General features: G+C 45.4%; 1 protein-coding gene across 1 annotated transcript in view; it reads right to left on the reverse strand.

The window, feature by feature from the left end:
• The window catches only part of SNX30 (sorting nexin family member 30), a 46,668-nt gene extending 35,317 nt beyond the window's left edge, over positions 1–11,351 (reverse strand). The window contains exon 1 of the mRNA XM_085043329.1: positions 10,965–11,351. Coding sequence (XP_084899455.1) covers positions 10,965–11,336 — 372 coding nt within the window. The 5' untranslated portion in view covers positions 11,337–11,351. The remainder of the gene's footprint in view (positions 1–10,964) is intronic.
• Between the last annotated feature and the right edge of the window lie 1,592 nt (positions 11,352–12,943).

Genomic DNA, 12,943 nt, shown 5'->3' on the forward strand with positions numbered 1-12,943 from the left:
ACATGTCAAAGACCACTCATTAACAAAGAAGCCTAACACGCCCAGTGTTTTGTTTAAAGCTTGGCTTGGCAACATTTTGTTTTCAGAAGCTGAGCTCTGACCTTCTAAATAGAAAGGCAGGATTTCAGACCATGAGCAGGAAAACTTCAATCCTGCCTATGACTAGGAATCATTCCCAATCCAATAAACCAGATTTATATCTGATTACAGATGGAACAGTTTATTAAGCTTGTCCAAACTAAACTGCATTCTCTTAGAGCCACACAGTTTTGTGTTAAAGCTCTGCAGACACACCATGCAGAAGTTTTTTTCTGTTCACTTCTTAGTTGCATCTGTTATCTAGCTACCCAGTGTCACCAAACTGCCAATTTGGCTTTCGAAGCAAGCAGTAATATGCTGGGGTTTTTAAAATGTAAACAGATGGAAAGGATTGGGGAGAAACAGAGAAGAAATAGGAGGAAGAGAGATTGTAAGAGGGCTGGAGAGCACTGTAATATTCTGGTCAACATTTCACTTAAAGAAAAAAGAATATATGTACACTATTATATGGGTTGCCTCATGCTCTCTGTTTCAGATAAGTTGCATTAACTTTCCTGACACAGACCAGTGGAAATTTTGTGAGAGCACGTCAGACTGACAAGGTATCACTGTGCAAGTAAAGGAGGCAAGGATACTTAAAGGGAGGAATTCATGTTTACACCTCATGCCCTGGAAGATCTGGAGGAGTGAGCTGTTGGAGAAGCTCTCAGAATTAGTTTATGCAGGTGCAATTTAACTGATATCCCTCTATCAAGTTTGCTGATATACAAGACATTTTCCAGCAGAAAGGCATTTGCTCTCAAAGGGATAAAATAAACAAAGTGCTTATCTGTTAGAAGGAAAAAAAAAACCAACCCTAAACCAAAACCCACACAGCATGATTGCTTTGGTCTCAGCTTTGAGGAGAAAAACTGAAGAAAAGCAGTCACTCAGTATTTCCTCACAGTAGGAAAATTATCTATACAGACTGATGGACTTAATATCTAAAGACTAATTGTGGTGGTTTTGATTGGCCCAAAACATCAGTGAAATGTTTTAACCTATCTAGATGTGAAGTTAAGTCAAGTTAATTTAAGTTAAGTGTTAAGTTAAGTGTTAATTGAAGTTAATCCATCTAGATTAAACACCCTTTAGTTAATGGTCTAAGCTTAGCACAGCCACTAAAGTATATAGAAGTTATTTAGCACACATGGCTTAAAGTGAAGTATACTGATCCAGGAGCAGGCTAGTCAGCACACTGGAAGTCAGCACACAAATTGTGAAGAGGTCAAGGCGATCACAGGCAATAAAGGAATTTATTTAAAATTTCCATGGACTTTCTGGGCAACAAACCAAAATGCACAACTTTATCTTGTCAGTGTCCAAGATTTCACTCATTTTGCCTTATATTAGCATCTAAAAAGCTACAGCAAAGGCAGCAATTCCACCTAGAACAGCATGGGTTTGAGTATCGTTTGGGGTAGCCTATCACCATGCCCAGATTCCAGTGCTTTTGCCCCACAGTTAGCTGAAAGTGTCTTCTGTTAACATCATCTACACCACCGATGGGGCGGGGCTTTCCTGCCCCTGAGCAACACCTGTCTACAGCACATTCCTTTTCAAAGAACACACAGCATGATTCAAGCTTACTGGAAAAGTGAGGCAAACCATACAGAGAAACTTTAAGGTAAGGGAGCTTTTCCAGACTTAAATTCAGCGTGAAGTCAGAGCACAGACTAATAATCATGACAAAAGCATGTCCTTCAATTCTGTAAGCCTCTCATCACTAACAACACCACAGACCACTGCACTAGCAATACTACTGATCACTCCAAGACAGGAAGAGAGGTCGTCCCACTCACAGTAGGGTTTGCTCTCTGTAATTTGTGGCATAACCTTGAAGCAAGTTTATATTTTACATTTTCCACATTTTCCAGCTAACTGGAGTACTACACATTTTTGCCACGTTTTTGCTCCCACACACTTGTGTAGCATTTGTCTTCAACCAAGATACCTAAAACAAAGCAGAAACCCATCTTTAAGGGGAATTCTACCGCCACTTTCACTTTCAAAGTAACATCTCACCTACTGCTTCTCACTTCACAGAAGCAGCATTGTAGAAGCTCTGAATGCAGCTGTAAGACAGTAATGCTCTCTAACAGGATTTATGCTTTGAGGATCACTCTGAATACAGCTCTTGGCTAAACTCTTTCCTTGCCTGTTGTACACACTTTAGATTATTGTCTTTATTTTCAGAACTATTTCAGTTAGTTCCACTAACTGATATCACATAAGTGCTTATTCTGATAGATACCTTTTGATTTCAGTGAAGTATCTGGTAGAGAATCAACAGTTTTGGCATTATCACCTACACATGAAGGTGACATCTCTTTCCACCCCTTGACCCACCCAATTTAGAAAGTAAAATTTGTCCCGTAAATTCATCTGTCAAAAACCAGAATGGGTAAGGTTGGAAGGGACCACATTGGGTTATCTGGTCCAACCCCTCTGCTGAGGCAGGGTTAACCTAAAGCATGTTGCACAGGATGGCATATAGACTGTTCTTTAATATTTCTAGTGAGGGAGGCTCCACAACCTCTCTGAGCAGCCTGTTCAATGCTCCCACTCTTGCATAGTAAAGCTCTTTCTCATATTCAGCTGGAATTTCATGTGCATCTGTTTGCCAGTAATCTTCATTCTATTGCTGGGCACCACTGGGAGGAGCCTGGTCCATCCTCTTGACACCCTCCCTTCAGATACTCATAGACATTGACAGGATCCTCTCTCAGGTGTCTCTTCACAAGGCTAAAAAGCCACAGCTCCTTCAGCCTTTCCTCATATGAGAGATGCTCCAGACCCTTAATTCTCTTTGTCACTCTCCACTGGACCTGCACCAGGAGCTCCATGTCTGTCTTGTACTGAGGAGCCCAGAACTGGACACAGCATTCCAGGTGAGGCCTCACCAGGGCTGACTAGAAGGGCAGCAGCACTCCAGAATGTCACTGGCCTTCTTGGTCACCAGGGCACTGCTGGCTCATGGAGAGCTTGTTGTCCACCACGACTCCCAGGTCCATCTCTCCACAGAGCTGCTTTCCAGCAGGTCATCCCCAGCCTGTGCTGGTGCCTGGGGTTGTTCCTTCCCAGCTGCAGGACCTGCATTTGCCTCTGCTGAATTTCAGGAGGTTCCTCTCTGCCCACCTCTCCAGCATGTCGAGGTTCTTCTGAAGGGCTGCTCAGCCCTCTGGGGCATTGGCCACTCCTCCCAGCTTTGTGCTGTCAGTGACATTGCTGAGGAGGCCTCTGCCCCTTCATCCAAGTCATTGAGGAGTAAGGTAAACAAGACTGGGCCCACTATTGAACCTTGGGAGACACCACTAGGGACAGGCTAGACCTTGTGCCTGATTATGACCTCTGGGATCTGCTGTTCAGCCAGTTCTCAATCCACCTCTCTGTCCACTCATCCAGTCCACTCTTCCTGAGTTTGCCTATGACAATAGTGTAAGAGACAGCACTGGAAGCCACGCTGAAGACAACATCCACTGCTCTCCCCTCATCCATCCAGGTAACTGTTTCATCATAGCAGGCAATGAGGTTGCTCAAGCATGATTTACCTTTAGTGAATCCAGGCTGACTGCTCCTGATCACCTTCTCATCCTCTCTATGGATAAAGATGGCTACCAGAATTAGTTGTTCCATCACCGTTGCAGGGATTGAAGTGAGGCTGAGTAGCCGGTAGTTCCCTCTGGGTCACCCTTCTTGAAGGGTCACCCTTTTTGAAGGCCATTTAAGCTGGACTGGCACTGGAAATGCTAACTCATTAAAATAATTGCAGCTTATTAGATTTTTTTTTCCATCTTCAGTTGGTAATTGCAGTATTGCCAGTAGCTACCTTGGCCTTAGTAACTGGAAAGAAACAGTTTCCCTTTGTTTTTCAACAATTTACTAAGAGTAACTTCACACAGATTTTACTGCACAGCTGTAGATGCTGTGGCGGAGTTCAGATCTTTCTTCCCCATGACATCCTAGTGACGGAAGCAGTTTTCCTCAGCCACAAGAACTTGGAAATCTCAGCTGCACTGGACCCAGGCTCAGGAAGTCAACTCAGTCACAGCTTAAGGAATCAGTAGAGCTCAGCATTTAAGATCTTGCTCAAGATCAGCAGAGAACAAGCCTCAAAAAAGTTACTTCTGAGCAATACACAAGAAAAACCACCATTTTTAATCAATTGATTAAAAGTCCTCTTCAGACTGAAAGCACATGGAAGTTATAATCTCAAAGATGCACTTCAGGTGTTACAAGTAGACTTTCTTGTAGCAGCACTAAGTCCCACTGCACAAAAAGAGCTCTCTGCCTTGTCTCCTGACCTACTTTACAGAGAGCTGTGTCTCCACTCAGAGCAGGAGAGAGACTGGCCCATGTGACAACCAGACCATCTGTTTATGATACCACAAGAATAGACCACAATGCTAGAAGACACCAGGACAACCGTCTGCACATCAATCTAGGAACAGAAGTCTCCCAAATGAGTGTGTCAATGGCAAACTTTCGTTCTTTTATTCTCTGCCCCTCTCACCATCAATTACAGGGACATGCTACCTGAGGCACTGATAGGAGGAGGAGGTGCCCACACAACTGTAATAAGGGAACTTCATTACCAATGTGGTTACCCCGTTCTATCCATGAATGAGCTCAGAAAGCATTCAGCTACTCGGGTAAGTTTAAGGCACTCCAGCACATGCAGCCCTGAGGATTCTTTCTGACCACCAAGCATAACTTTTTCCACCATGGCTGACAAGTTATTGCCAAAACTCAGCCTTCTCAAACCCGTCTGAAGAACCAGGTTCCTCTGTGTATGCTCTGAGTATCTGTTTTCAATACTCTGTCTTATGTATGAAGCAATCCTGTTGAAAAGATTATGAAAGCTGTGCAACACTGAATTCAACCTCAAAGTGTACACCCCTCCCTCCATTAAGTAAGAACCACAAAGTAATAATACTGTTGTACAGTAGAAGCTATGTTTAGCTTTACCAGGAAACATTGAAAAAGTAATGGTACTAAGATAGTTATGCTGATGCAAGTGTTTATTCCAACTTGCTAGCTATCCTTCATCTTGCTCAGAAGAAAATTGCCAATTTGAGAAACTCACTGTAGTTATATCTCGTATTTCTTCATTTCATCTTTAAGAGGACCTTCAACAAAATCTCCTACAACAGGGTCCTAGACAATCTGATGAGGTACACGGTAGACAGATGTACAGAAAATGGGACTGAAAACTGGCTGAACTGCTAGGCTTAAAGCACTGTGATCCCAGAAATTCCACCTGGTGTATATGAGCAGAGAGTATTAGGGCCACTACTGTTTTAACACCTTCATTAATGACCTAAATGATGGAACAGGGTACGTACTCAGCAAGTGTACTGAGCATACACAACTGTATTGAGTGCTTGATACATCAGATGTTTGTGCTGTCATTCAGGGAGACCTCAGGCTGAAGAAATGGGCTGTTAGATACCTCAAGAAGAAATTCAACATGAGGAAACACAAAGTCCTGCACCTGCCAGGAGCAACCCCATGTAGCAGTGTGCTGGAGGCTCACTGACTGAGAAGCAGTTTGGCATAGGGAATGAAAAAAAAAATCCCACAGACACTGATGAAAAAATTGACCAAGAGCCAACAACGTGCCTCAAGGCAAAGAAGACAAACAGCCTGGAGATAATAATGCTCGGGGAATCTTATCAATATGGATAAATATTTGATGGGAGGGTGTACAGAAGGAAGTGACAGACTATTTTCAATGAAAATTGAAATACTGGAAGTTTCACTCAAACATGTGAAGGATATTTTATTTTGTGGGTGACTGGATGCAGGAAGGAGATGTCCAGAGAGGTGTTCAAAAAACAACTTCACAGCATCCTGGGCAGCCTGCCCTGTCTGAGCCAAGAGGTTGGACTAGACAATATGCAGAAGTGCATTCCAGCCTCAACTTCCCTGTGACTGTCATTTTCACATCCCTGTAGATAGGAACAGAGATCAACCCATCCATACTGACATAGCTTCACAAGTTCACCAAATTCAGTTTGACTTTCTGCAGTCTATCCCACAACTGAGAATTTACCTCTAGCTTCCTTTAAGAACAATACATGGTGCTGGCCTAAGTTCTCATCTAGTCAGAGAAGGAAGAAGTTTGCAGAAGCTCAGGCAAATCTATTTTAAGTTTTCAGATTATACTGCAAACTGGTTTCATCTGTGGGTGGATCAAGTTAAGAGCAATAATTATAAAATAGCAACCAAGGAGGCTGGAAGTAGAGCTTCAGACTCTCAGTATGTTTTTTGGAGTTGGAGAGGTGCCAGGCTCCCTTTCGGAATAAGTGCTATGCAACAGCGCTCCAGCAAACACCAAGTATTTATATTTGATTAGGTGCTAATAAGAACTCTAGGAATTCACCAGAGTGGTAACTTGGAAGCTGAGGAACATGCAAACAATAGTTTTCAGCTAGTAACCAAAAGTTTGCAGTCGGAGTTTTAAAGTCCATCTCCAGGAACTAGCAAATTCAAGCTATTCACTCACTGCAAGCCTGGTATTTCACATCAGCTACGGCACCTGCTAGATATAGTACCTGTAAAACAGCCTTGAAGCTCCTATCAGCTCTGTAGAGTTCACAGAGGCAAATGCAAGTTATGCAGAGTTTCCAAGAAGAAAAGCTGAGAAAGTTACAGGTAGCTGGCCACAAGTACAGTAACAAGTATTCAGAAATGTCTGAAAAAAGGACAAGGGAGTCTGAGACCTAGGACAGGCGCAATATGAAAGCTTTTGGAGTCCTTTGCAAGAAACCAGTGATGTGAATCAGGACTCTAATCAGATAGCTGCCAGTCTCAAGGCAAACCATAGCAAGAATAGCCAAGATACTCTGATGATACAAGTCTAGAGGGACCACAGCTAGATGACAGAACTAAGCCATACAAAATATTTACTTTCTATCTCTGCACAGCCTACTTGGCACTTCCAACACTTAGCAGCAGCTTTTAAAATCTGCACAATCTCAGGGGGGCTGAATCCTGAGTCTTCACACAGCAAGATATCATCTACTTCTCACCTCCACTCTGAACTCAGTAACATTAATACTTTTATTCCCATTGTCAAAGTCTTTGTCCTAGGGCATAGAGCACATTTGCTATCAAAAGTGACAAACTTGTGCACTGGAGTCAAGTAGTCATGTGCAAGCAGAACTTCCTTATTTTTTAGAAAGGAAAAGGAGGAGAGAAATACAGGCACTTCCTCATTTGTCTTGCCCTCCTCAGCACAGGATCTGCTCTGAAATTCAGATCTCAATTAGCTTGCATGTCTTCCAAAAGCTATACCAGCAAGACCTCAGCTTTACAACTAACCCTGCCACGCAACCTGAGGAATGTTCCTCAGGTATGTTCCTCCTCTCCCCCAGTATTAAAAAACCCAACCAAATAAAAGGAAAAAAACCCAAAACACAACAAGCATGATCAGTAGCACTCAGGTTCAGCTTTAGCTGTCTCCTTATCAGAAAGCTAGCAAGGGTGAAGGGAGAATAAACTCAAAGAAACTCATGGTGGTCAGGCATCAACACAATGTTTTATACAGTTAGACTTCTGGGGAACAGAAAGATCTTTACAGAAACACGCAGCCAATATATAAACGCTTTAGAGACAATAATCTACAACTCAAGTGTTCCATGTTTCCTGCAGCAACACTGTGAAAGTCAAGTACTTAGGTAAAATGTCCTTTTCACTTAAGGGGTAAGATGTCAAAAGTCAAGGCATCCTGGCTCCTAAAACTACTGTCCGCTACAAGTCAGGATGAAGACGCTACTTCAGACTATAAAAGTTCTGTAGCCCTCCTCCTAAGATCCAGAAAACTTGAGACTATTCTACTTAGATGGCCTCAGTAAACAGCACAAAATGTTTTCCTTCCCCTTCCCATGGCCTACTGCTCTAGTAGCATTAGCCACTGTTCTTGAATAGTAACCTAAGGTTTTTGAGACTTTAAAATTATGCAGGCTCTGAATTACTTCATTATTTCCACACTTGAATCAAAATCCAAAATGAGACATACAGACAGGTGCTCCCGTCAACCAGGATTCTCTGACTCAGGATAAAGTGTTCTTACTCAATGGGTAAAATAAGAAAATCATGCTTTAAAGAATAAAAAGCGGTGATGGCAGAGGTTCAGCCACTTCAGGCTACACATCTGTGGCAGTGAAAATTGAAGCACTTTATGTGCAGAAAACCTGCCTTTACTTCTGAACTTTCTACACTCAGAGGATTTGAGTTTTAAGTCATTGTAGCTTGCAGCAGATTTTAGCAGGTATTTGCTCAGAGACAACATGAGAAACCCAGAAAAAGCAGATTATTATTACTTCATGGTGTTGTGCCAGCTATTGTCACTAGCCCTCTTGCTAAAGGGATATCCTAGTGCAGGTCTGGATATGGCAGCTGTCCTTAAAGAATCTGACTCAAAGGACACTTTGAAACAGGAGACTTGGACCAAAACTTCTCCTGCAGTACCAATCTCCACCAGACTCTCTCAAAAGGTCAGAGAGAAGAGTAGAACAGGTCCTACTGAAGAACCGATAAACAACAACTGCAGAGCTTTAAGCGTAAGTCTGACTTGAATGCTGACCTCCCTTTGTACTCAGCTATTGAAGCTAGTCAGCACTGTTAGCTGATTAGTGGGCCAGCCTCTCGAAAGATCAATAACCCACCATCACAGATTGAGATTTTTAAGATTAACACTGGAAGTGTCCAAGGCCAGGTTGGATGGAACTCTGAGCAACCTGGTCTAGCAGTAGGTGTCCCTGTCCACAGCACAGGGGCTGGGATAGATCATCTTTGAGCTCCCTTCCAACCCAAACATTATATGATTCTGAGACTGAGACATAAAAACCACCCAAAAGTGGTTTTACCTGTTTATTTCCACTTACCACCCTTGCTCTATAGACTGCTCAATACATAGTGCAAGCAGTTGAAGCTCACCATTGCCTACAAAGTAGGAACAACTGTTTGTTTACTAAATTTTTCTTCTGAGGTGCGAAAGAAGTTAACACTTTTTTTTCCCTGCTATGTGTGAAGTAAGAATGGGACATCCCATATACAGCAGAGCTGTTGATCTCCTTCCCTCAAGAGGGTAAGACATTTGGCTTTTTCTGCTAATTCAGCTAGAAGGAAAAAAAAATTATATTCTCTTCCTACTGGATATCCTTTTATTCTGCAAGAATCATAGCCTAGTGCCATTTCCAGGTCAAGCACAGAACTGGTCTCAAGTCTAAACATCGCTTCCCACAGCCACTTTTGCTCTCCCTTTTAGAATACTTCTATGCTGCCTAGTGACTAAAACAGGATAGTACTACATACAGGTACTAGAAGGTGGATTTCATTTCTATTGCTGATGGAAAAACTGGGTAAGAACCTTCCTGCTAAGGAGAAGTTAGCTGACCACAGCTTTGTGCTAGAGAAGTATTTCTGCTCCCAGATTGTCAGGAATACTGATGCACTTCTCAAAGCATTAAAGCAGAGATAAGTTTGCTTGCACTCCAAAACCAAAAGAATTTCTGTAACACAACTGAGGAAAGGTGTTACAGGGTGTGAGTTACTCTTCAGAACACTGCTTCTCACCTGCTCTACAGCAGTGTGGATGGACCATGCTAACAGAGTGAGCATGGTATATCCCCACTGCACTCCTCAACTGCAAGATCTGTGAAGGCAGCTGCCAATTTCTACTGCTACAGCTTTGACAAACAACAACCTAGTTACATGATTAAACCAATCTATCACAGACAAAAACCTCCACAATTCCTGCCCCTGCCTTAGTCACATACCCTTCTCTCAGCAGGTCATCAACTCTGACTAATTTCTTACATGAAGGCCTATGTTCCTGAAGAGAGGGTAACCCTGGCTTCTCACTAGAGCAACAGTGGGCGAAGTTCAAGAAGAGGACTCCTTACGTGGGCAGGAAGACGTGCTGAATCCCTACATCACAGCTGCACACAGCAGATGGTGAAACATGGAAGAGGCCAGGCTACCTTCACTCACCCTCCTGTATCATGGGAATGTATCAGCCCTCAAGGCTTTAGGAGCTTAGGGGATTCATCCTACCCAGAAGCAGTTCCATACTCCCCAGGACAACAGCCACAGAGGAAGTACTGCTTGCCACCAGCAACTCAGTAACACCTTATATGCACCAGCTGTGATGTTCGAGCCCATATCATCCCTTGCAGATCCTGCTCCCAGGAAATCCTACCTTAAAAACTTCAGAAAGTCCTGCACACAGAGATACCAAGTCCTTGTAAGCATAGTTAATGTATCAGCAGTGCTGTACTGCCACTACTGAATTATCACCATAGGGAAGGCACTTCACAGAGTTCACTAGTGACCTGTGAAGATATGCCAGATCTAGGGAAGGGAAAATGGGCATAGATACTCCTGCAGAGCACCCTGTGTGTATTAGTGCTGGGAAGAAGTGAGCAGGAGTTCTGCCTGGAAAGGACAATCACAGATAAGCTGATGATAAGGAAACAATGCCAGCCTTCCCCGTCAGGGCTACAGGAAGGAGACAGCAAAGGAGCTGCAGCAATTCCTGAAAAATTTACACCTATCTGTAGACGGTATGAGCCACAGGTAGGTACAGTAAGTAAAATACTGCCTCTCGCAACCCTCCGCTGACAGCGCGACCACCAGCGTCCCAGCCGATCCCTCGCAACGAGGGATACGATGCCTTCTCCCTCCGGAGCCGCTCTGGGCTCTTGCAGTGGATGTCAGTAGTGCCAAGGGCTTCATCTCCCCGCACAGAGACGCTGGGAGAAGGGGGGAAAGGGATGTGTCAGGGAAGCACACACACAGCCCTTCACCCTGCTCTTGCAGAGACCCCTTCAACACCAGAGGCCCCCTCAAACGCCGCGCCCCCCTCCCCCGGGCCGTACCTTGTCGGCGATGCTGCGGGGCAGGAGCAGGTCGGGGCTGGGGGTGAGCGCCGGCCCCATCTCCTCGCTGCTGGACGTGGCCAGGGGATGCGGCATCTCCCGCAGCGACTTGGGCCCGGAGGACGGGAGGGGCTTAGGGGCGCTCGCCGCGCCGCCCGACATCGCGCCGAGGCCGGGCAGCGACCGAGGCAAGGAGGGAGGGAGCGGAGGCCGCGCTGCCTCAGCGAGGAGCTGCGGGGCCGCGGCCGGAGCCTGGCCGCCACCGCCGCGATACGAGGAGGCGCAGGAGGCGGCGGCTGCGGCGGCGGCGGAGGAGGAGGAGCGAGCGCAGCATCCGCCTGCGCCACCGCCCGCCCCTTTCCAAAGCGCCATCCGCGCCACCTGCCGCCCGCCCCGCCCGGCCCAGCCCGGCCCGGGCCGCCAGGGCAAGGCGCGGCCGAGCCTGTCCGGCGCCGGGGGCACAGGAACCACCCGCGGCAGCCACCCGGCGGAGCGAGGCGGGGCGGGGATGCGGGCAGGGGAAGCGTCGGGTCCCGCGGAGCCCGGGCCAGGCCGGGGCAGGCACCGCGCCACCGAGCGGCCCCGACGGCCACCCGGATCGCGGCGTTGTCGCCGCACGCTGTGGAACGGCGGCCAAAGCGCCAGAAAAGTAATTCAGCTGCTCGACTTTTCCAGACTCAGTTCGCCGACCTCAAACTATGTTCGTGTTTGAGGGGAAACTTGTAAAGCGGCGGGTTGCCGTGCAGGACGGACCCCAGGCGGGCACGGAGGGACAAGGCCCGGCCTCCCTCACGGCGGGAGCGCTCCGCAGGTGGACACACGTCCTGCATGCCAGGCCTGCACAGAAACACGCGTGCACTCACACCGTGGGTCTGCTTCTGCCGCAGAGATCGCACGCTGAGAGATCTAGCACTGTAGAACGTTTCATCGGGCTGAAATGAGCTGAAAGATGTATCAAGTCCTGGAAAAGTGATCCATGCAAAATCTGTCTAACAGCATGTATTCATTACAAAAATCCAGTGATCTTTCCACATTTTAACAATATGGGAAAAGTGTTGACTGCAGAAAAACTAATAAAGCGGAGAAAAATCATAGTCTGGTCTAAGATGTTCCCTAAGCAGATAAAGCAGCTAAATTTGGCTGATAAATTATATTTTTCCAAATAATTTGCTCAGCATTAATTAGATGTCATAGAGTAACATGCTGCTGGGGAAACTGATGTATCACTATACAGCTGTCTCAATCCCTGCCAGCTATAGATAGATATATAAAGATACACATAGAGGTATGTGACCAGATAAGAGTTGGATGCTGTAAACATTTCACTTGTGTTTAACTTTTCCTGGGGAGTACAGACCTTTGAAATCAAAAGGGCAGCAGCACTACCTAAAGGTAAGCTAGCAAGTTTTATGCGTGTCAATGCCAGGTGCCACACAGCAGGACAAGCATGAGAGCACAGCACTGTGGACTGTCATTTCAAAAAGAAATGCTATTTATCACAAGGGGAAAAAATATGAAAAAAATCCTTACCATAAATAACTACTTAATATTACATAATTTTTGAACTCCAGTAAAGATTAAAAGTCCAAAGCAAGTGCCAGGCCCCAGTGAAAAAGAGGCTGTGAAATATTCCTTGTTCATTACACTTCAGAAACAACCTACTCATCTGTCAGGAAAAGGAAGCAATGCAAATTAGCCAGCACAAATACATGCATCCCAACTTTCTTTTAGACTATCCAAATCTTAAACTACTGTGATAAAGCAGCAGGCAGGTGTGTGTATCTGCCACACTACCCAGCAACTGGTTTCCTTCAGTTTTGTGACAGTCTGTATCTTAAAGGTTTATGACTTACTGAGTTCTTTTCCTCTCTTTTCCCTTAAGCATCCTCACTCAGCTGTGTTCCCAACTCAATTCTTTTCCAAAGGAAGCCTGTCAGGGACACCAACACCTTCCAATACTTGGAAACCTAGAGCCATCC

The sequence above is a fragment of the Lichenostomus cassidix genome, chromosome Z, assembly GCF_008360975.1.
Source record: "Lichenostomus cassidix isolate B80296 chromosome Z, HeHo_3.0, whole genome shotgun sequence".
Taxonomy (NCBI): domain Eukaryota; kingdom Metazoa; phylum Chordata; class Aves; order Passeriformes; family Meliphagidae; genus Lichenostomus; species Lichenostomus cassidix.